Source organism: Leptodactylus fuscus, chromosome 2, assembly GCF_031893055.1.
Source record: "Leptodactylus fuscus isolate aLepFus1 chromosome 2, aLepFus1.hap2, whole genome shotgun sequence".
NCBI lineage: Eukaryota > Metazoa > Chordata > Amphibia > Anura > Leptodactylidae > Leptodactylus > Leptodactylus fuscus.
Genome location: NC_134266.1, coordinates 156866510 through 156891146, shown reverse-complemented (window position 1 = coordinate 156891146; position 24637 = coordinate 156866510). Strand labels below are relative to the sequence as shown.

The following is a 24637-nucleotide window of genomic DNA, read 5'->3' as shown; positions in this document are numbered from 1 at the left end:
CTCCACCATGAATTGGTCCAAACTGGGTTTTTTAGAGGCTCCCTCCACCATGAATTTGCCCAAACTGGGCTGGTTAGAGGCTCCCTCCACCATGAATTGGTCCAAACTGGGGTTTTTAGAGGCTCCCTCCACCATGAATTTGCCCAAACTGGGCTGTTTAGAGGCTCCCTCCACCATGAATTGGTCCAAACTGGGTTTTTTAGAGGCTCCCTCCACCATGAATTGGTCCAAACTGGGCTGGTTAGAGGCTCCCTCCACCATGAATTGGTCCAAACTGGGGTGGTTAGAGGCTCCCTCCACCATTAATTGGTCCAAACTGGGCTGGTTAGAGGCTCCCTCCACCATTAATTGGTCCAAACTGGGCTGGTTAGAGGCTCCCTCCACCATGAATTTGCCCAAACTGGGCTGTTTAGAGGCTCCCTCCACCATGAATTTGCCCAAACTGGGCTGGTTAGAGGCTCCCTCCACCATGAATTGGTCCAAACTGGGGTTTTTAGAGGCTCCCTCCACCATGAATTGGTCCAAACTTGGCTGTTTAGAGGCTCCCTCCACCATTAATTGGTCCAAACTGGGCTGGTTAGAGGCTCCCTCCACCATGAATTGGTCCAAACTGGGTTTTTTAGAGGCTCCCTCCACCATGAATTTGCCCAAACTGGGCTGTTTAGAGGCTCCCTCCACCATGAATTGGTCCAAACTGGGGTGGTTAGAGGCTCCCTCCACCATTAATTGGTCCAAACTGGGCTGGTTAGAGGCTCCCTCCACCATTAATTGGTCCAAACTGGGCTGGTTAGAGGCTCCCTCCACCATGAATTTGCCCAAACTGGGCTGGTTAGAGGCTCCCTCCACCATGAATTGGTCCAAACTGGGTTTTTTAGAGGCTCCCTCCACCATGAATTTGCCCAAACTGGGCTGGTTAGAGGCTCCCTCCACCATGAATTGGTCCAAACTGGGGTTTTTAGAGGCTCCCTCCACCATGAATTTGCCCAAACTCTGCTGGTTAGAGGCTCAATCCACCCTGATTTTCAAAACAAATGTTGGTGCCAACCTCAACTTACTACAAGGGCCAAATTCACTGCTGGTGACAAGCTCTCCTCACTGCAAGTGCCAAATACACATGTTTCAAGGTGTTTTCCTACTGTCAGAGAGGTGGTATTGAGTGTGTAAAGTGTGTAGTTGTTAGGCTGTGATGTTGGGGTAATAGAGGGTCTTTGGTGTGTTAGATGCCCCCAGACATGCTTCCCCTGCTGTCCCAGTGTCATTCCAGAGGTGTTGGCATCATTTCCTGGGGTGTCATAGTGGACTTGGTGACCCTCCAGACACGGATTTGGGTTTCCCCCTTAACGAGTATCTGTTCCCCATAGACTATAATGGGGTTCGAAACCCGTTCGAACACACGAACATTGAGCGGCTGTTCGAATCGAATTTCGAACCTCGAACATTTTAGTGTTCGCTCATCTCTATTGTGGAGAAGTTTAAAGCCGGATTTGGATACAAAAAGATTTCCCAAGCTTTAAACATCCCAAGGAGCACTGTGCAAGCAATCATATTGAAATGGAAGGAGTATGAGACCACTGCAAATCTACCAAGTCCCGGCTGTCGCTGTAAACTTTCATCTCAAATAAGGAGAAGACTGATCAGAGATCCAGCCAAGAGGCCCATGATCACTCTGGATGAACTGTAGAGATCTACCGCTGAGGTGGGAGAGTCTGTCCATAGGACAACAATCAGTCGTACACTGCACAAATCTGGCCTTTATGGAAGAGTGGCAAGAAGAAAGCCATTTTTCAAAGATATCCAGAAAAAGTCTCATTGAATGTTTGCCACAAGCCACCTGGGAGACACCAAACATGTGGAAGAAGGTGCTCTGCTCAGATGAAACCAAAATCAAACTTTTTGACCACAATGCAAAATGATATGTTTGGCGTAAAAGCAACACAGCTCATCACCCTGAACACACCATCCCCACTGTCAAACATGGTGGTGGCAGCATCATGGTTTATTAATAATAATAATAAATTTTATTTATATATAGCGCCAACATATTCCGCAGCACTGTACAATTTGTAGAGTTTAAATACAGACAGAAAGATACATTACAAAGAAAGTCATTTCACACAATGGGACTGAGGGCCCTGCTTGCAAGAGCTTACAATCTATGAGGTAGAGGGGGTGACACAAGAGGTAGCAGGGGCGGCATTGCTTATGCAGAGGTCAGACACTTTCATAATAGAGGTTACTGTCATTACACAAACATAAAACTTTATGAGCCATCAACAGTCGTGTCCTTTAACATGTGGATGGAGCTTGGACAGATAAAGTTATCCAGAGATGACATCGTATCATGTGGGGAAATGTGGGAGCGGGGACAGAGGAGGGTTAAGGGTTTACGTTAGAAATTGTGATAGGCTTGTCTGAAAAGATGCATCTTTAGTTTGAAACTGTAGAAATTGGGAGTTAATCTGATTGTCCGGGGTAGAGCATTCCAGAGAAGTGGTGTAGCTCGGGAAAAGTATTGTATGCGAGCGTGGGAGGTTCTCATAATAGAGGATGTAAGTGTTAGGTCATTGAGTGAACGGAGAACACGGGTTGGGCGGTAGACAGAGATGAAGGAGGAAATGTATGGAGGTGCGGCATTATGGAGAGCCTTGTGGATGAGGGTGATAACTTCATATTTTATTCTACAATGAATAGGCAGCCAGTGTAGCGACTGGCACAGACCAGAGGCATCGCTGTAGCGTCTAGACTGATAGATGAGCCTGTCCGCTGCATTCAGAATAGATTGTAGAGGGGAGAGTTTAGTGAGGGGAAGACCGATTAGTAAGGAGTTACAGTAGTCAAGGCGAGAATGAATCAGAGAGACAATAAGTATCTTTAGTGTATCTCTGAGACAAAAATCTGTCTGTGATGGTAAATTCGTAGGCCACACCTCCAGCCCTTCCCATGCCCATTTTGGCTCCACCCATTCTCAAACAGTATAATGTTCCCTTGCAGCTCCTACAGTATAATATTGTCTTCATTGTGGCCTCCATAAAACCATAATATAATCCCCCCCCCCTTATTGTGGCCACAATGTAATGTCCTCTACAATGTAGCCACCACAATATAATGGCCTGCTTGTTGTTGCCCTCACAGGATCATGTCCCCCTTTTTGTGGATCCTGCGGTATAACAACATCACCTTACTGTGGTCCCAACAGTATTTTGTTCCCATTATTGTGGCCCACTCAGATTTTTGCCTCCTTACTGATTATTGCCACCTTAATGTGGACCCTACAATATATATATAATCACTCTCATTTTGGTCCATACAGTATTTGTAATATCTCTCCCCCCATACAAAAAAAAATATAATACCTCACCCTGCTCCTTTGTAGTCCACTCTGGCTTGGGAGCATCAGGTGCAATGTAGTGACATCACTACACCTCTCCTACCGGCTTCTAAACTGCTTTATCTACTGAATGCTAAGGCTTTACCCAATTAATACTCATTTCTTACACTCACTGTGAGCTCATTATATTCTAATACTGATCACACAAGGGGACTTTTAGGTTTCTCAGACTTCCTCTTTAACTCCTTAAGGACGCGGACGGATTTTTCAAAACTGACGTGTGAATTAATGTGGCAATAACTTTGAAATACTTTAACTTACCCAAGTGTTTTTGAGAATGTTTCTTCAGAGAAAAATTGCACTTCATGTTAGTGGTACACATTGATCAATATTTTTTGAATTTAGGAACAAATAGGAAATTTGGAAAAATTTGTAGTTTTCAAAATGTGGAGTGCTATGCTGCTTTTCAGACAGTCAGTAACGCCACCCAAATATGTTAATTAATATTTATGAGATCTCTGCTTTATGTTGGCATCATAATTTAACATCCTGTAATTTATTTCATTTATTTTTTAATGTAGATTGTGAGCCCCATATAGGGATCACAATGTACTTTTTTCTTTAATCTATCAGTATGTCTTTGTAGTATGGGTGGAAATCCAAGCAAACACAGGGAGAACATACAAACTCCTTGCAGTTGTTGTTCCTGTGGGATTCAAACCCAGGACTCCAGCGCTGCAAGGCTGCAGTGCTAACCACTGAGCCACCGTGTTGCCCCATCCTTGTTACTTGCCACAAGTGAATCTGAATGAGCATCACATGCTTGAAACAAAGTTATTCACCCACAATTTTGAAAGTATGAAAACAATTTTATCCACCCTATTTTTGTGAGAAATGTTGCCCTTTTTTGATATATTTTTGTGTTTTTCTAATAAAAACATATTTGTATAACAAAATATGTAATTTCAATAATTATGGGGCATAATAGAGAGCGCAGAAATGGGTGGGGCCCCATGTCAAAAGTTTGCCAAGGGCCCCGCCGTTCCTAGTTACGCCACTGGATGGATACTTGGTATAAAGCAGGCCTACCTAGCTCAAACTAAAAGGCGACAATTGCCCTAGACCCCGGAAGAAAAATAATAACTCTGACTCAGATTAGAGGGAAAATAAATGGGGAGGGAGGGGAGTGTTAAGAACACACACTGGTTCCAGGCTCCCAGAGTCCAGGAGAGACGATACAGCATGTCCTTCTACAGTCACAGTGCACATTTGTGGTTCAGTCACAGTTTCTGCTGAACAAGCGGGTTGAGCAAACAGGAAGACCCGCCTGGAACTGCTGCAATCCATGGGATTAGTCGTCAGGGGACAGTAGGCAGCAACACGACCCAGTTCATGGCACTGTCAACACCTGAGAAGATACAAATCTCCATTTTGCGACCTGGACTTAACAGTCTCAGTCCCAGCTGCCTGTTCACCCTCTGAGCGTACTCCCCTCACAACCTTTCTGACCCCCACAATAGTCGGTACAGTCTTATCCGTCTTGGGGTTAATAGATCTGGGAGACGCCTGCAGTAGCTCCTCTGTGGCTCGGTATCGTCCAATTAAATTCATAAAGAAACACCAAGCAAGTACAATAAAACGTAATATTTATTAAGTATGATTAGGTTGAGGGGATATCGTCGCTCCATAGGGAGAGACCACCAATTAGGTGTGTGGAGTCTTATTAAGCCATGAGCGCTCCACTGTGCAAAGGAATATGGGAAGAATATGCAAATCTGACTTCCATGATGTAATTAGGAAGCCAGTGCCTCAGGATCAGTGACCACATCAATAGAGGGCGCTCACTGAGAATGTGCAAGTCTATCTTCCATGATGTAATTGGTGTGCATACCTGAGGCACTGGCTTCCTAATTAAATCATGGAAGTCAGATTTGCATATTCTTCCTAAGTATGATTAAAAATATATAACAAACAAATGACAAAAAAACAAAAAATACAATAACATAAGGAAATCAAACAAACCCAGGACCGGGTGAATGGAGGTATTGAAACAGCTAATTCGGCAAGAAAAAGGCGTCCCTAGAAATGTAAATGAATGAGGAGAGGTAAGTATGTCTATATGTAGAAAGTTTGAATATGAATACGATATGTGGAACAATATGAAGTGGTCACATATAGAAATACCCACAGATAAAGCATGTAAATGGGATACCTAGAGAGTATGTTACCTATACCACCATATACACCAGGACGCACATCCACCTGACGCGCGTTTCGCCCGACAAGGGCTTTGTCAAGGGACAGGTGGTAGAAGGGCATGTCCGAATATAAAGAAGACAATGAACAACATAATACACCACAGGTGTGTGTCACACCTTCAGCATAGAACTCACCAGTAAATCACAGACCGTCATTTACTGTAAACCGCTGCTAGTGTCCGAGATTCAAAGATGGCGGCACAGAACGAAAATGCTACTCTACTCCTCTACTCATTCATTTACATTTCTGGGGACGCCTTTTTCTTGCTGAATTAGCTGTTTCAATACATCCATTCACCTGGGTGTGTTTGATTCCCTCATGTTATTATATTTTTTGTTTTTTTGTCATTTGTTAGTTATATATTTTTAATCACACTTAATAAATATTACGTTTTATCGTATTTTCTTGGTGTTTCTTTATTAATTTAATTGGTTTAAGGCACCTGCCTATTGTTACATGTTGTCTGTTTGCATTTGGTTTCTAATTAAACACACCAGCTGGTGAGCCGATGTAGGTCCTGCTTGTCCAACCCAGCACTGAATTTTGGGTGTAAGTGATCTGGTGTACTTATCCAGTGACACTCTCTCCACCATCTGTGTTGGAGTGGCCTTCTCAGACTGAAGATATTTCTATACCAAAGGTCCAGTGTTGCAGTATCTCAGCACGTACATGTATGTCCTCACGTGCCAGGATCTCACCACTGAGTTTGGTGTAGTCCTTAGCCTCCTGTTCACACAGGTCATAGTAAGCATTCTGAGGTTTTATAGTGAGAAAAGGTGCCAGTACATCGGCCCAATGATCCTTAGGCAGTTTCTCTCACTCCGCAACTCATTCAAAAACTCGAAGATATGCCTCGATGTCATCTGTGGACATCATCTTTTGTAGAGCACTCTGTACGGTAGCTAGAGCAATGGTCTGATTCTCCTGCTGTCCTCTGGTAAACAAAAGCCTTACTGAGTTGCGACAGCGTCTCCATCAGCCACATATTCACCTCCTGCTGCTGCGCATGAGCCTGCTGTTGTCGCCTCTCAGTTTCCATCATGGCAGTTTGCAGTTGTGCCTGACCCTGCTGCTGTTGTAGAATGACCTGCCCAAATTGTTTCACAAAGTCCTCCATTCTGGCGGTCTCCTTTTTAATCTCTCCTTCATAGGAGAGAAAAAAAAATTGTGTATGTCTCTTTAAGACTGGATGGGTTGGGTACAACTTGGGTTGCCCGCATCCGAAACACCATATGTGGTGAAGTTAGCTCGGTGGTAGCAGCAGCGGTGCGGACCCAGTCAAAACAGTGACACAAAATATGCAGCAAACAGGTTTATTTACAAAAAAAAAAAAAAAAAACTGAAAAAACCTTGGCTTCAGGCATAAAAAATCCAAAAAAACATGGCCTTAACTGCAGGCAAAAACAAAATAAATACCTGCTCGTCTGAGCGCTAACTACACAGTAACAAAATAATACCTCACTATACATGTGACTTACTGTCAGCCACATGAACAGAAACAAGCCAGTCTAACATGGTCTCACCAGTCTCAAAATGTCAACACAGTCACCACCTCCTCTCACTCCCAGGTTCTGCACTGGTATGCAGGATCAACAGCCTTTATGGGTTACTAATGAGCCCAGGATCTATACCTGGGATCTACACCTAGGCTGAGGTCTACTCCTGATCTGCCCTGGACCACACATATGTCAGGAACCTGGGGTAAATATACCTTGTTTCCAGCACTTCGCCTGTCACTTTCTCATGATAGACAGATAGACAGACAGACAGACAGACAGACAGACAGACAGACAGACAGACAGACAGACAGATAGATAGATAGATAGATAGATAGATACATTTTATACCACATGGTCAAGATCATGCATGACTAAACACATGCAATGTCATCTGAGTATGGGATAAAACTTTAGAAAAATGTATTTTGTTATCCTGTGGATTTTTGGTGTAATTTACTTATCTGTTCATCTCAGCCATTTCGGTACAAAGCAAAAGTTGTTTGTTAATTCCCATTTAGTAACAGATCAAACAATAGCCCAAAATTGCCACTAGAGGGAGCTCCTTGCATACAAATTACTACAGGCTCATTTCAATAGTGCAGCATAACTCACTAGATACACAGCAGGCTACTCCCAGCTGCTGCTGCCTCCAATCGTCTGCTCTGCTGACAAATTGGGGTAGAAAAGAACCACTGATCGCTTCTGGGACAACTTTAGAGTTGATACCTCTTCACTCCCAGCACTTTCCACTCGCCACCCCTGCTTCAGGCGCATGGCTGTGATGTATGAGCAGGGAAAGAGAGTGTACCCAGGTGCAGAGAGGTAATTACTGGGACAACTGGTGGGGGACATTAAAATGTGTGGGACCACTCTAGGCGGGCGTTAAATGATATGTGACCACTCTGCATACCTCCCAACTGTCCAGGATTCTGCAGGACAATCCTAGATTCCTAGACAGTCCTAGAGTCCTCCCCATCTTCCTGTCATCTAGTAGTGGGTGGAATAGCTTAGCTAGGGAGACAGGGAGAGTGGTAGGGGCTTAGCGAGGTAGCTAGCGTGGGAGGGGCTAATAAATGAGCAGGATCCCTAGTTAGTGAGTGGGAGGGGCTAGACTTATTGACACAGGAAGGGTGGGATGGATTAGGCTAGTGAGATGAAGGGTTTTGTAAACAGAGTGAGAGAGGAGGAGGAGGGGCTGAGTGAGAAGGAGTTAGTGCAGCAGCTTATACAGGAAGCTGCAAACAGCATGTAAACACAGAGGATGCAGCAGCTGCCAGACAGACCCAGAAATCACTCCAATAACTGCTAAAGGTATATGGGTGTATTTATTAACCCATCACTAGCACTAACACACCTTTATAAAAAAAAAAAAATATATATATATATATATATATATATATATATATATATTTTCTGCTCGGAAAACCCCTTTAATAATTGAGATGCATATCGTTCCAGTGAGGGAATGAAATTTCAGATTTCATTGGAAAAATATCCCAGTATGCAGCACTGGGGTCTCTGGAGGAAGGTGGTGCTGGAAGACATGGGGGACCTTTTGCCATGAGAAATGAAGTTTCATTTTTAGTTTTATAACTGTGTCATAAAGTGAGACACTTCTAAACCACACCCATTCTGGTGCACATTTTTCAAAAGTATCTAACCTGTCGTATTTTTATTTTCTTTCTAGTGTACACTGTTCATGAATATGCCGTAAATGCTGCGAACTATGAACTTTGGAAAAGTGTCGCACTTGAATTGATAAATGTGCCCCAATGTCTCAATGTTACATGTGAAATAACCAAGAGTGCAGTAGATCGAGGAGCATTCGGCCAGGCCCTGGAAATTTGCCCAATTTTCCAGGATTCATAAATAGGTCTTAAATATATGATCGCTGATAGCCCCTGCATGGCTCAGGTGTACGGATGTGCCTCCAGTTTCTGCACTATACAGTACACAGAGATGGAAGCAGGTAGCTCTGTTCCCTGTATAGTAGACAGGTGCCAGTACTGCAGCTAAGTTCCCCCTGACGTCAATGGGAGCTGAGCTGAAATATCGGCACCCAAACACTAGATGCGGCATGAAACCAACTGCTTCCACTTCCTCGCACTGCAGGTGCTGACTGTCAGCTACCCACCGATCACATAGTTATGGCCTATGTTAAAGACACAGGTCCTTATAGACCAGGGGTTTACAATCCAAAATTGCTTTGGTATAAAGCCATCTGTTCCTGTATTTAAAACAAAACTAAAAATCTTTGGTGCTCCCAGTGCCTCTGCAATTCTTCAATGAAGCATGTGGCTGAAGTGCAAAGAACTGTGCTGGTGTGGGGAGAACATTGGCAGGGTGAGTATAAAGCTTTTTTACTTTCATTCCGGGAATGTATTACTTTACAACACAGTGATTGTGGGCACTAAACCCCCTGTCCATAAGGGTCTGTGGTTGGTTTAGTATCCCAAATCACTTTGATAGTTTCCCTTGAAGTATAGGCAATAAATAAGTAACGAACAACCCCCTTTAATGCCTCTGACCTTTCCTGTTTCATTTTTAGGGGACTCTTCATCTATTCTTTCTAGATACAGCTTCTATTTGTAGCTAATTTTACTTGTGGAAAGTGAAAATGTGATGAAGTTAAAGGGAGTCTATCATTGGCTATAGCGATTTTTAACTAAGCATATCTTTGCATAGCTTATGTGCGCATGTGTGCGATTTTAATCGTGCTGTACTTGACTAGCTGCTCTGAAGGAAGCAGTGCAGAACTGTAGGAGGACAGATCATCTGGAAAGAAAGGGCCGGTGAAATCCGGGGAAGGCTGATGATGCAAGCGGTGCCCAGGGAACATCGAGAAGGCTTCCGATGCTCTGTGGAGGATAATTAGCATATCAATTAACGTGATCTAATTCAAAAATGGTGGCGCTGATCAATGAATTAAAGTTATGCCTGGAATAGCCTTTCTAAAGGCTATGCAAAGACATGCTTAGTTAAAAATCGCTATAGCCAATGATAGACTCCCTTTAAACAAGCTGGCTCCCATTGATCTTCTCCTAAGCAGTTGACAGAACCTCTGCAAATCCCAGCCCTCACTTACCCTAGTTGCGGTTCTTTAAAGGGATCCTATCATTCAGAAGGTATCTTTTCTTCTTAAAGGGGCTCTATCACTGGGAAAAGTCATTTTTAACTAATCACATACTTGCTTAGGCTTTGGAAATTCTACTTCACACTTACCTTTAGTATGTAAATTGCCTCAGTGGTTTCTGAATAAGTCCGTTTTTATTCATATGCTAATGAGCTTCCAGCCAGCTCAGGAAGTTCCCAGCAGCCTCCTCTCTGCTATTATCTCCTATGTGTGTGAGGCAAACCGGAAGCTGAGTCATCAGCAGCAGCAGCAGTCTCCCATAGAAAACAACAGGGAGAGGTATCATGCACCAGACTAATTAGCATATGAATAAAAACGGACTTATTCAGAAACCACTGAGGCAATTTACATAATAAAGGTAGGTGTGGAATAGACTTTCTAAAGGCTATGCAAGGATGTGATTAGTTAAAATTGACTTTTCCTAGTGATAGTGCCCCTTTAACACGTCGGAATAGCCTTAAGAAAGACTATTCATCTCCTACCTTTAGATGTCTTCTCTGCGCTGCTGTTCCGTAGAAATACCGGTTTTCGCCGGTATGCAAATGGTTCTCTTGCAGCACTGCGGGTGGGCCCCAGCGCTCAAACAGCACTGGGGGCGTTCCCAATGCTGCGAGAGAAAGCTCTCCAGCGCCGCCTCCATCTTCGTCAGGAAAAAGTAAGTAAGTAAGCGGCCATTTTCTTGTGGCCTGTAGGCATGCACAGTCGGCTCTGCCCAGGCCGGAGGCCTACAAGTTTCACCACCTACGCCGGAAGAGGACACAAGAAAAGGATGTTTCTGACGAAGATGGAGGCGGCACTGGAGAAAGTTCTCTCACAGCATTGGGAACGCCCCCAGTGCTGTTTGAGCACTGAGGCCCGCCCCCAGTGCTGTGAGAGAGCCATATGCATACCAGCGAAAACCAGTATTTCTACGGAACAGTGGCGCGGAGAAGACATCTAAAGGAAGGAGACGAATAGCCTTTCTTAAGGCTATTCTGACATGTCAGGGAGAAAAAATACCTTCTGAATGATAGGATACCTTTAATGTGGGGTTTTGTCACACAGAGTAATCTTGGAAGACTAGGTATTCCAGTATGGCATATCAGAGGATTTATACCGGATGGTTGCTTAATTTCTACTATTTGGAAGTTTATAATTATTGACAAACTGTTTATATGATGTTCCAAATGATATTATATTCACCAGTAAAGAGGATCTGTCACTAAATACTATATAATAGACACAATCAATTTTCCATTTTTAGTTTTAAAATCCAAAATCTTCTGAACACGTGAAAAATTAAAAGTGTCTAACTGTTCAGTGGTGAGAAACAACTCGTGTGGCATTTAGCATTTCATACTTGGGGTCTTGTTGATCTTTTTTATGGGAGCGTTCACACTACCGTCGGTGTCCGACATGTAGTGTCCGCTCAAAATCTGTCACGGACACTAGGAGCAGACACTAGATGTGTCCGTGACACCTGTCATTCACTTGAATGGGCATCGGGTGCATTCTTTTGCACTCCGTGCCCGTCCTTCCCTGTCCGCAAGAGAAGATGTCCGACTTATCAAGCGGACAGAGGAACCCTGCATGCAGGGTTTTTCTGTCCGCTTGAGAAGTCGGACATCTTCTCTTGCGGACAGGAAAGGACGGGCACGGAGTGCAAAAGAACGCACCCGATGCCCATTGAAATAAATGACAGGTGTCACGGACACATGTAGTGTCCGCTCCTAGTGTCCGTGACAGATTTTGAGCGGACACTAGAAGCGGACACTACATGTCGGACACCGACGGTAGTGTGAACGCCCCCTTAATGTCTACTGTGTCTACTTTGTATTGGGGGCTCCACTTCCACATGTCCTGTATGTCACAATGTCTTTCCATTTGATGGCAGGAGTCACCTGGCACACTGCATTGTTCTTGTCATCCAGTGGGATGGAAACCAGGACAAGAGCAGCAATGGAGGCTTCCAAAGCAGATGTGCACCGAGCTAAGGCTAGTCTGCAACTAAACTTATCAAAGTGTTGGAAGTGTGATGGTAAGCCATAAATCTAGTGGGCGGATGGATCTGGCCACTAGAGTTCAGTAGTGAGGCTTCCTGCCAGTCTTGTCCCCTCACTTCTGCCCAGGCTAGACTGGCGCTGCCGCAGAAAACCTCTGACAATGTACAACAACTTGCTTCTAGGCGACAGTATGGGCTGCCAGGGACAAACATGGTCACCCAGAAAGCACTGACTTCTGACAACGTCACGTCCAGTGACGTCAGCACGCCGGCTGTCACGCTGTCAGGATGACGCGGTTCTGGAGGATGCCCAGGCCAAGCTCTGAACTAAACGTTTTCCGACACTGAGAGTGACCGGCTTGGTGGTCGGGATGGCGGAACCGGGGCGCGTTGAGCCCTCGGACGGTGAGTGAGCTCCTGCCTGCGCCTCCTTAGCTCTGCATGTGAGCAGACTAGACTCGTGCCAGGTAGTGCTTAGCTGTCCGGTGCAGCAGACGGCTGTAGGTGGGAGCCCTGGACCGGCTGGGAGCAGACACATGTCACATAGTGTGTGACGCTGCTGGGTGGGGAGCTCGCTCCGTGTGTGCTGTTATTGTACACACCCTGCCATTCTACAGAATACGCTGGAATGGGCGATTTCTATTTAAAGGGCACGCTGCTGCAGTAGCCGGGGACTACCTGGACTTTATAGGTCACTTGTGATCAGAAAGCTATGTGGCTCTCCAGAAACTGTTCACCCAGGCTGAGAGGGATGGCTATGACTTGTGACCTTCCAACCACTGGTGGCCACCACTGACCTTACACTGGCCATACTGCTTTGTACAACCACAAAGACAGATCATTCCTTCTATTATTATCATCATATTGTGCTGCTGCTATTGGGGCCACAGTTACTTCTCCTGCATGGCCGCCATGTACTCCTTGTATTTTGTGGGGTCATATAATATTATGATATTACTGTAGCTTTTAGGAACCAGTATATCATGCCAGACATCCGATTTATATTTTTTGGCTAAAAAAAAATCTTATAGACATCAATTGAAGTGTATAAAAACATATAGACACCAATAGAAAAATAAACGGAGTGCTTTGTTCTGAATTATATATAGAATCGGTTGTTTATGGAATCTTTATTGTTAGTGGTTTTCTAAATTGCTGTGTCTTTATTTCGGAGAGTCATGTAAAATCTGCAGCGTTCGTACCTGGCAGTGCCCCGTGCGTGTGTCAGGACAGGTGTCTAGGGTGTGAAATCTAGCGCTGGACAGGCTAAACCTGTATAGTCTGCATATATGGTGGCTACACTGGCATATCATTCCTTGTGTAAATATACAGGTCACGTTACTTTCAGGTTCAATGAAATGATTGTATGTTTAGCAGACTTGATCGTAAAAAGATGGGATTGCTCACTGATCATTGTAAGTGAACTATATGCTGCATATTTGGTGCAGAGGTTTCAGTAACGGTCAGGTTTGTCTGTAGAAATTCATGCGTTTGCCACAAAAACATCCCTATTGAGATAACTTGAACTGAATTTCAGTTGCAAAAATTTCTGTCCCAGGTTTACCGCGGTGTCTGAATTGAACTGAAACAGAATTTAACTTCTTCCTGCTCAATCTTGGTTTCACTTATTGGAGGCGTTAAACTACTAAACGGATATATTATAGAAGCTGTACTAACTATTCCAGTTTGGCTTGGAGCATTGCCATGGATGCCAACACATGTATAGGACAGTGAGGCTCTCCAATGCGAGTAGTCATTCACTAGTGAATTTTTCAGCTAAAAAAAACTTTAATTCCCTACACTTATTCCATTTGTACAAAATGGAACAGTTGTGTGAATTGTGGCTTATTTATGAAGCTTATATGACACATTTTTGCCAACAATTGCAGATCTTACTTGATGTTTATTAAAATACACCATATTTCCCAAAAGATACTTTGAGATAAGAGAGACGGCTTAGTAAGAGTTCATACATGGGAAAGTTTTATGAAAATCTGTCCTGAAACCTCAATGTGGTTACTGCAGCATGTTTAAAGATTTCTGTAAACCCCACTTATATGAGTGAGACAGTAATGTGAATTTCTGCAACGAATCTGCTTCATGTCAAAAGTCTTTTGTGCTGAAAACACACGGACCCCATTTTAGTCTATGGAGTCTGTGTGCTTTCATTGCTTACCGCTTTTTAGTGCGTTCGGTATTCCGTTCCAGGGGCTCCCCAAGCGGACTCCCTGAACGGAATACTGAACGCAGATGTGAATCAGTCCTAAACTTCAAATATATCAGCCCGTATTACAGCCTAAATAAGCCTGACTGAAGCTTTAATTATATAAACTAACATCCTTATAGATCTCTATGATAATATAGACCTGCTTTCACATAGCCATAGTAGGTTCATATTATACCAACTGCATTACACCAGCAAATCCCATATCAGAACCAAACTTTCAGATTCATAGATTCCTGTGATGTTGCTAGATCAAGTTATTAAATGTGTGGCTGGGACAGAATATGCAGTAGCATTATGGCCGTGTGAATTCAGTCTTAAATGTATCTGCACTGTAGCCTTATGAATGGGCACTTAAAGGGGTTTTTCAGTCACAGGCAGGGGTAATACTGCTGAATAGTGGTCCCCCACCAATCGTGAGAGCTGGGCTGGTTTGCACCCCAGTTTGAATGGATAAACTGGTCAGAAGTGTACTCCCGCACTTCATTCATTTCAATTGGAACTGCCGAAGACAGCCAAGGGTAAAACAGTTAGCCACCTCTGGTGATTCCTTTTGTAAGGGTCCATTCACACGGAGTAAACGCGCGCTCATTTTGGCAAAATACACATGTAAAGAATACATGTGTAAAAATAAGACTCCCATTGACTTCAATGACATTTTTTACACGTGTATTTTGCCAAAATGAGCACACGTTTACTCTGTGTGAATGGACCCTAATAGTGAATCAGTACACATTTCCAGTAAGCTGTTCCATTCAAACTGAGGTGCCACATTCAGATGTAATGTCAAATACAAAGTGAGTAGTGATGAGCGAGTAGTATTCGATTGAATACCTCGCCGGCATAGGCATGCGTGTAATCGGCTGAACACCAAGGGGTTAAACACATTGAATATTCGAAGCGTTTAACCCCTTGATGTTCGGCAGATTACACGCATTCCTATGCGGGTGAGGTATTCGATCGAATACTACTCACTCATCACTAATAGTGAGAATGAGTTTATTTTGGTTACATGCGTACTGGTTTAAAAGATCTTTTAAAGAGAGTCTGTCAGCACACATTTGACATACTTTGTAGGGCTATCAGCACAATGTACAATATTTGCCCATGAGCCCTAGGCTTTATTCCGACATCTCTGTAAAGGTCCCCATAAACATTAGATTAATAATTTGTAACGACCCTTACAGATGGTCAGGAATATTGTGGCACATTTATTAAGCTACTTGTGCCTTTTTTGGAGGGTAAGTTGGGCCTTTTTTAGGTATATATCTGCCCTCCATTTCACTTATGAAGCATTTGTGCTTTTTTTTTTTTTCCAGATGTTATGCTGTTCTCGCCACTTTTGCATTTTGGCCTAAATGGAGATCCTTTTAACACTGTATTTATGACGCAGATGCACTCCGTTCTATTGGCAGCATAAAAGAGTCTGTCAAGTTAGAAAGCAATGAAAAGGGGCAATTCAGCAATTATTTGTTTTTAGCAATTGAGCCCTTTTGAACAAAAAAGGAGCAAAGTGCACCCAACTAAAAAGGTTCATTTAAACAAACTTAGGGGTCATTGACACTTGCGCCCCTGTGTCATTCTGCCGGGTTTCTGTCCTAAGCCCCGGAGAAACTGGACAGGGTTTTAAAAGCAAACCACCGGTGTCCGAATGCAGCCACTCCGCTGTTTTTTTTTTTTTTTGTTTTGTTTTGTTTTTTTTTTGGGGGGGGGGGGGGGTCCGGCCAAAAAAATCTGGTTTCCTCGGGGAGGGGCTGCATACGGACACTGGCGGTTTGCTTTTATAAGCCATTCAAATGAATGGGTCTTAAAACTGGGGCTTAGGATGGAAACCCGGCAGACTGACGCTAGGTTCACACCTACGTTCGGGTCTCCTAGCAAAACTAGTCTAAATAGAGCGCCTCTGTGAAAAGTATGGGCAAAAAATGAGCAGTTGATAAATAATCCCAATTGAATTTCAGGAGCTTAGCATGGCTGAAACGCTCCTGCTTGTGTATATTGGGGGGGGGGGGGGGGGGCAGCTAAAATGGGAAATAAAAGCTGAATTCTTTGCTATGAACAATTGAGACGGTTTCTCCTTTAGGTTGAGAGCAAATGTTGCAGAAAATCTATGTTTTATTTTGTTTTTTTGTTGCAGATTTTGCTGTGATGCTGTGCCATGTATTTAGCAAAAGGGAAAAGTAACAATGCTTCCTGTGTATTTCCTATTTGAAGGCTCAGCAAAATCTGCATTTTTAGTTCTTGTAGTGCTGTTGAAAAATCAACATTACGTTGTGATTGGGCAACAAAGTTTTTCTTTTTTTTTTTTTTATTTATACAAAGTTTTTCTTTTAGTCACTTTAGGCTAAGACCCTTTGTTGCGGAAATGCATTATTTTTGTGTTTTACAGTAACAGCAAAATTAATGAGGTTTTGCTTAATCCCATCCACACATTGTGGGGAAAAAGCTGTGGAACAAGAAAAAACAGCATATTAATTTTAGTTAATTTCCCTTTATGTCGTTTCTTAAAAGATGGTAACTGCTCCAGTCTATGGCCTAAATGCAGTTGTATTGCAAACTATGGGATTTTGTCAGAAGATTGTAGGTTCAACCCCACTAGTGGCGCTAATAAAAATAACTTTAAAAAGTTTTTTAAAAAAATATAAAAACAATAAAAACCTAATAATTCAAAGCACCTCCTTTCCTAGATTAAAGATAAACAAAAACAAACATAAATAATACATCCACATGTACGAAAATGCCTGGTCTACAAACATATAAAAATATTTTTCCCATATGGTGAATGCTATAGCAAGAAAAACCAAAATCAAAAGAGACAAACCATCATTTCTCCTCCCATTAAACATTGAATAAAAAGTGGTAAATCAAAATGGTATAACTAAAAAGTAAATCTGGCCCCTCAACAAAAGATGCCTTATGCATCTCCGTACATGGAAATATAAAAACCATGTGTCAGAAAATGGCAACTTCACAATTTTTTTCTATTTTTTTTTTTTTTATTAGAAAGTTTTGGATTTTTTAAGGGATTAAAACGTAAAAAAAAACCAAAAGATATATTCATCTGGTATCCCCAAGATCAGGCCGAACCATAGAATACAAGTCACATAAACTGTTTTTCTCCAATTTCCCCCATTCTGAATTTTTTTTTCCAGATTCCCAGTATGTTGTGCAGAATATTAAATCGTGCCATTACAAGTAACATTTATCGCGCAAACAAAGGGGTTAGGAGGTCTAAAAATGTCTGCAGCGGGAAGGGTTTGATATGGGAAAGAAAAAAAAATGCAGCAAAAACTTGATTTCAGAGCTATGTGGGACCTTGGCCTTAATCTCTCTTTCTGGCCCTTTTTTTTTAACAGGCAACTGTTGCATTAACACAAAAAGAGCAGTATGAGATCTAGAGCATCTTTGTGTTCTTAGAGTTGATATTCCTTGGCTTGCTTCCAGCTCACATACATTATCACTGAATTTTGTTGTTGTAACATGAAAGGTAGGAGTCGCATTGATATTAAAGGGAGCCTGGCACCAGAACCCACGGATAGGTTAGTCACCTGAGTTACACTGAATCCGTGCCTTTATTTCTGAAATGTTGCTTTTTTAAATCAAAATACAAATGAGCTGTTGAGAGCAACGAAGGTGTTGCCGCTCTTGGGAGCAATGACCATGCCCTTGTCGCTTCTAAACAAGGGGGAATTGCCATTTGGCTCATATGACCCTATCTGCAGGACTGTGTTGGTATGCTGAGTTCTGGTGACAGAATCTCTTCCATCTCTCTCTATAAAATATAAGGCCTGTAAATGGAACAGAGAAAACAGTCAGGAGGAATCAGATTTTTTTTTTCTATTGGTGAGATTACTTGCACCCAAATTGGGAGCTATCGGGTAGTGTTTTAGGGAATTGCTCCTTAATACTGTGTGCTAGTAAGGACTTACCACTTCTCTAAGAGCCAGTATCCCAGATTGATGAAAGCTGTCTGATAACAGTAGGTTAACAGCTATCTAATATTTATGGAAGTACATGGTAGCTTGGTGTGAATTGTTTCCCTGCCCATGTGTCATGTAGAGACAAAATATAATAACATATCTTGTAAACTCCTTGGCATTCAGTTTTTGGCTCACGTGTGTATATTTCCATCTCTGTAACACATAGTACACCTCATCTAATAGTAGATTGCATTAAATGATATACTGTCAGTTTTCTCTCTTAATTATAGTTTGATTCATTAGTTGTGATTAGAAACTTTTTACTATATACTGTCATTATTATTTTCTTTTCATTAGCGCTTACCTGACAACCTTGCTGTCAGTCCTGCCCCAGTTCTGTGCCAGGCACATGGTTAACCTGAGCACAGGAGGAGCAGTGACAATAGCTGCAATAGTTATTATCCAGCTGTTTTCTAAATATAAAAATGTAACATACTTACATTCCTTGTTTTTGCATAGTCAGCAATCCGTAAAAACTAAACAGGAAGTGGAACCAGTTAACCCTCTTAGAGCCAGGCACATTTTAGCAATTGTACTGGGTGAGACTCCATAGCCCTAACTTTTTATTTAAGGTACTAGAGGCATTTTTCAATTTTCATTTTTCAAGCCTCACCTTCCAAACCCGATAACTTTTTTTTATTTTTCCATTCTCAGAGCCATATGAGGGCTTAATGTTTGCAGGACAAGTTATTCTTAATGATGCTAGATTTATTATTCTGTATAAAGTACTGGTAAGCTGGAAAAATTCAAAATGGGGTGGAATTGAAGAAAAAGTGCATTTGTGAGACTTTCTTACTGGCTTTATTTTCACTATGCAGCCAAAGTGACATCACCTGTATTCTATGTTTGCATTATAAAATACCATCGATCGTATGACAGATAAAGCAGTCTGTAGTACAAATAAATGCCAGACAAGCCTGGGAGCCTTTAATTAGCCCCTTGCTGTCATGGCAATAGATTGACGTGCCATCTTGTTCCGGGTACCAGTGATCCTCAGCAAAATGGTAGCTCCCATGTGCCACCACCAGCAGCAGTGGACACTGATCACAGGCATTAGTGCTACTTTTAGCCATACTTTTACAGCGGATGTTGGGAAGGAGTTAAGTTATATATTTTTACTGCAGGGTCTTGCTAAGCAGTCTGTGCTATGGTTGTATAAGCCTTCATGCAAGTCATCCTATTGCAGTTTTCTTCTGCAAATAGCCCCGTTTTAGCTGCAGCAAATTTTACTTTTCTCCCTGATGCAAGGGGTGTATACAATAAAGTGCATTCTGCCAACCCCTATTCATTACTGCTACTACTGATTTCTTTACATGTAATTCTGCTAGGAGTAACTGTAAAATAGTAAATGAATAGATGAGGAAAAAACCAAGTAAACATCATGCAGGATATCCAGGGACCCTGGACTGCAAATGGAAGTGATGCAGCTACAAAGACCCCTGACAAGGTTACAGACATTAAGCAGTTTTCCTTACTGGGCTACTTTTCTAATATCCCATCAGCAATAACACAAGCAGCCAGAAGTAGATCCAAGTACATAGTTGACTCTTTTTTTACATTATAAGATGAAAGTGCAGTATACAGATTGTGGACATGTACAGGCTGTGAAGAGGAATCACCCACTCTCCACTCTATTCATTGTGTGAAGTAAACCAGCCCCTCTTCCCACCATTCATTCTGAACCTGCGTGAATTTTGATAACAACTAAGGATGGAACTAACCTAGTAACAGGGAGTGAACAACAATTTAGCAAGAAGGGAGACGCCTTGCGTCCGCTACTTTTATAGAAGTTTTTCTAGTTAAAAACAACATTTTTAAGTAAAGTACATTAATTTTCCATACAGAATCACATTCTGTATCAAATGAGAGTAAGTTGTCTGAAAAGTTATTGACCATATACAGTGGGGCAAAAAAGTATTTAGTCAGTCACCAATAGTGCAAGTTCCACCACTTAAAAAGATGAGAGGCGTCTGTAATTTACATCATAGGTAGACCTCAACTATGAGAGACAAAATGAGAAAACAAATCCAGAAAATCACATTGTCTGATTTTGTAAGAATTTAGTTTCAAATTATGGTGGAAAATAAGTATTTGGTCACCTACAAACAATCAAGATTTCTGGCTCTCACAGACCTGTAACTTCTTCTTTAAGAGTCTCCTCTTTCCTCCACTCATTACCTGTAGTAATGGCACCTGTTTAAACTTATCAGTATAAAAAGACACCTGTGCACACCCTCAAACAGTCAGACTCCAAACTCCACTATGGTGAAGACAAAAGAGATGTCAGAGGACACCAGAAACAAAATTGTAGCCCTGCACCAGGCTGGGAAGACTGAATCTGCAATAGGCAACCAGCTTGGATTGAAGAAATCAACTGTGGGAGCAATAATTAGAAAATGGAAGACATACAAGACCACTGATAATCTCCCTCGATCTGGGGCTCCACACAAAATCTCACCCCGTGAGGTCAAAATGATCACAAGAACGGTGAGCAAAAATCCCAGAACCACGCGGGGGGACCTAGTGAATGAACTGCAGAGAGCTGGGACCAATGTAACAAAGCCTACCATCAGTAACACACTACGCTGCCAGGGACTCAGATCCTGCAGTGCCAGACGTGTCCCACTGCTTAAGCCAGTACATGTCCGGGCCCGTCTGAAGTTTGCTAGAGAGCATTTGGATGATCCAGAAGAGTATTGGGAGAATGTCCTATGGTCTGATGAAACCAAACTGGAACTGTTTGGTAGAAACACAACTTTTCGTGTTTGGAGGAAAAAGAATACTGAGTTGCATCCATCAAACACCATACCTACTGTAAAGCATGGGGGTGGAAACATCATGCTTTGGGGCTGTTTCTCTGCAAAGGGGCCAGGACGACTGATCCGGGTACATGAAAGAATGAATGGGGCCATGTATCGTGAGATTTTGAGTGCAAACCTCCTTCCATCAGCAAGGGCATTGAAGATGAAATGTGGCTGGGTCTTTCAACATGACAATGATCCAAAGCACACCACCAGGGCAACGAAGGAGTGGCTTTGTAAGAAGCATTTCAAGGTCCTGGAGTGGCCTAGCCAGTCTCCAGATCTCAACCCCTATAGAAAACCTTTGGAGGGAGTTGAAAGTCCGTGTTGCCAAGCGACAGCCCCAAAACATCACTGCTCTAGAGGAGATCTGCATGGAGGAATGGGCCAACATACCAACAACAGTGTGTGCCAACCTTGTGAAGACTTACAGAAAACGTTTGACCTCTGTCATTGCCAACAAAGTATATTTAACAAAGTATTGAGATGAAATTTTGTTACTGACCAAATACTTATTTTCCACCATAATTTGCAAATAAATTCTTACAAAATCAGACAATGTGATTTTCTGGATTTGTTTTCACATTTTGTCTCTCGTAGTTGAGGTCTACCTATGATGTAAATTACAGACGCCTCTCATCTTTTTAAGTGGTGGAACTTGCACTATTGGTGACTGACTAAATACTTTTTTGCCCCACTGTAAGAGCATATTTATATAATAGAGAAGTGTTGTGCCTTGGTCAGGACCTGCTTATATGAGCCAAAATGGAGTGTCTTCTGGCAGGCTCATTGGGGGGAATTTTTCTATGCCTCTCATAATCAATTTCCCTATTTCCGTCAGATGCACCTGAATTATTAAATGTTCCATCCTATTTTAATAATTCAGATGCAGCATAGGAGTTCCCTGTGTAAGAGAAATTAAATCCACGTCAGTCAGGAACCGATGTAGATATAACTCATGCCAGTTATGCCTTGGTCTCACTTATGCACTACTCACTTTTGTGCATAAAAAAAGGTGGGGGGGGGGGGCAGAAAGATCAAAGTGGTGCATCTTTGGTGTAAAAGTGTCCATGTGCCATAGATGTTTCACAAATGTAACTACATATGAGTTGCCTCTGCAGGATAAATGTCTGGCCTAATGCTTTTTCCACCAGGTGGGTGATAATACCTGGGATTTAGAGAAGCTGTATCTGAGGCAATTGCCTGTTTGCTGCTCCTTCTTCTACACTAATTGTCAAAACAATAACACACAGATAGAAATGTCAGATTGTCACAAAGCAGATGTGGTCTGAATAGACACTGGGTCTTGCTACTATGAAAACACTCTGAGGCTCCTTTTGGGTAGTGTACCTTTTGGTGAGAGAGATTTGACTTATAAACATGGCTCTATGATGCACTCAAAGACATTTTGCCCAGTTGACACTGTTAGAGCCAGTGCATCATTGAACTGTGAGAAGCAGGATGGTCATTTAAAAAAAAAAATAAAGGTCCCCGTCATTTAGGCAGCTCTGACCCGTCTGTTGGGAGCATTGGTTATGTGAGGACATGTACCCACAGCTGGCAGGCTCTAGATCATCCAAACAGAACACCAGTAGGTAGGATTGTTTGATTCCCCCGAAAAGCACGAGTAGGTGCCTCAGTTTCCTTAACAATGTCCACCATTCAGATACAGGAGGCTCCTTCATTACACACCTGTGTCTCTCCTTGGACTGTTTCCAGGCTCTTAGAAGGAGATTTGGTGTCAAAGCTCCCTTTATATGTCCTGCCATTGACAGCCAGACACTGTCTGCTTGTTTTATAGTGTTGTCGTAAACAGGAAACCTGGATTGCAATAGACTGGGACTGTATTGTTTTTAGCAAGGAATCTATGTTGTGCTTTGGATATGACGCTGGTCAGGTTAGTGTATTGAAGCCCCTTGGAGCGCTTCAATCCTGCCTTTGCTGTGGAGTGACACACTGTCTCAGCTGCCAGATCATCACAAGTTGGCCACCCATAGTAGTCACAAGAGCGACACTAAAAGCTCAGCAACATGTGCAGGACATATTTCAGCTATGCGTTGCCTTGCAGGGCTTCCAGCTGTCTTTTTTTTCATCAGGATAATGCTCACCTACACTCCGGAATGGTTTCCCTGGAATATATCCGCCATATTGGCTTACCTGTTTGCCAGATTTTATTACCAGTTCAACAATCGTGAGACCAACTGAGATGTGACTAACTCCGCCCCCATACGGCCTCTTTAAGACAGAAGTAGGTGGCATGCTCAGCTGCATATGTTGATATTGGCTCTATGCACAGATCGAGTGAATACAATGTTGAAGCAGGAAACCTTCACTTCAGGCAGCTGCTGGCGATGTCTGCGGCTCATTGCAGGCCTGCTGCACAGAGTTGGATATGGGAAGGAGAACTCTGGGTATGGGGCAGATTTATTTGTATCAGAATTACTGAATGGGGTCACACTGGAGCATAATATGCACTGCAGGTGGCACTGAGGAGAGTATTATGAAGGTTGGGGTCCACTGGGAAGCATTATATATACTGTGGTGGGGCAATGGAAAGACTATTGTATATTTTGGGGGGGAAGGGGGGGTGCTCCAGGCAGAGTATTATGAAGGGTAGTGACTGATAGGGAGCAGTTATACTGCAGGGCCTACTAAGGAAAGCATATATACTTAGAGGGGCATGGGGAGAGTATTGTATGTATTGAGGAAGGAGAGACTGGATAGAGCATACTGTGAGTGGCCACTATGGAGAATATTATACTTTGTGTAAGGAGCACGGGATAGTGTTATGATTTGTTTTGGCTCCTAAATGTTTAAAGGGATTCTACCATCAAACTACCTTTTTTTTCTAATAAACACGTCGGAATAGCCTTAAGAAAGGCTATTCGTCTCCTACCTTTAGACGTGGTCTCCGCCGCGCCGTTCCGTAGAAATACCGGTTTTAACCGGTATGCAAATGAGCTCTCCACAGCAATGAGGGCGGGCCCCAGCGCTGAAACACCGATGAGCACGTCCCCCATTGCTGCCCAGAGCTCTTTCCTGCGCTGCCTCCTTCTTCTGCAGCAACTCCGCCTCTTCTGGCTTCTCTTGCTCTTGTAGTTCGATACAGGAGCATAGAGAGGCCACCCCAAAATGGCCGCCGGCCAGCTCCTGTATTGAACTGCAAGAGCGGCTACCCCAAAATGGCCGCCGGCCGGCTCCTGTATTGAACTGCAAGAGCGGCTACCCCAAAATGGCCACCGGCCAGCTCCTGTATTGAACTGCAAGAGCGGCTACCCAAAAATGGCCGCCACTGGCCATTTTTGGGTAGCCGCTCTTGCAGTTCAATACAGGAGCCGGCCTGCGACCATTTTGGGGTGGCCTTTCTATGCTCCTATATAGAACTGCAAGAGCAAGAGAAGCCAGAAGAGGCAGAGTTGCTGCAGAAGAAGG

At 43.0% G+C, this 24637-nt stretch overlaps 1 protein-coding gene across 2 annotated transcripts in view; it reads left to right on the top strand.

Moving 5' to 3' along the window:
- The first annotated feature begins 12484 nt into the window (after window positions 1-12484).
- Window positions 12485-24637, top strand: part of RABEP1 (rabaptin, RAB GTPase binding effector protein 1) — a 52140-nt gene continuing 39987 nt past the window's right edge. For both annotated transcript variants that reach the window (XM_075264881.1, XM_075264880.1), the window contains exon 1: window positions 12485-12605. In XM_075264881.1, coding sequence (XP_075120982.1) covers window positions 12572-12605 — 34 coding nt within the window. In that variant the 5' untranslated portion in view covers window positions 12485-12571. The remainder of the gene's footprint in view (window positions 12606-24637) is intronic.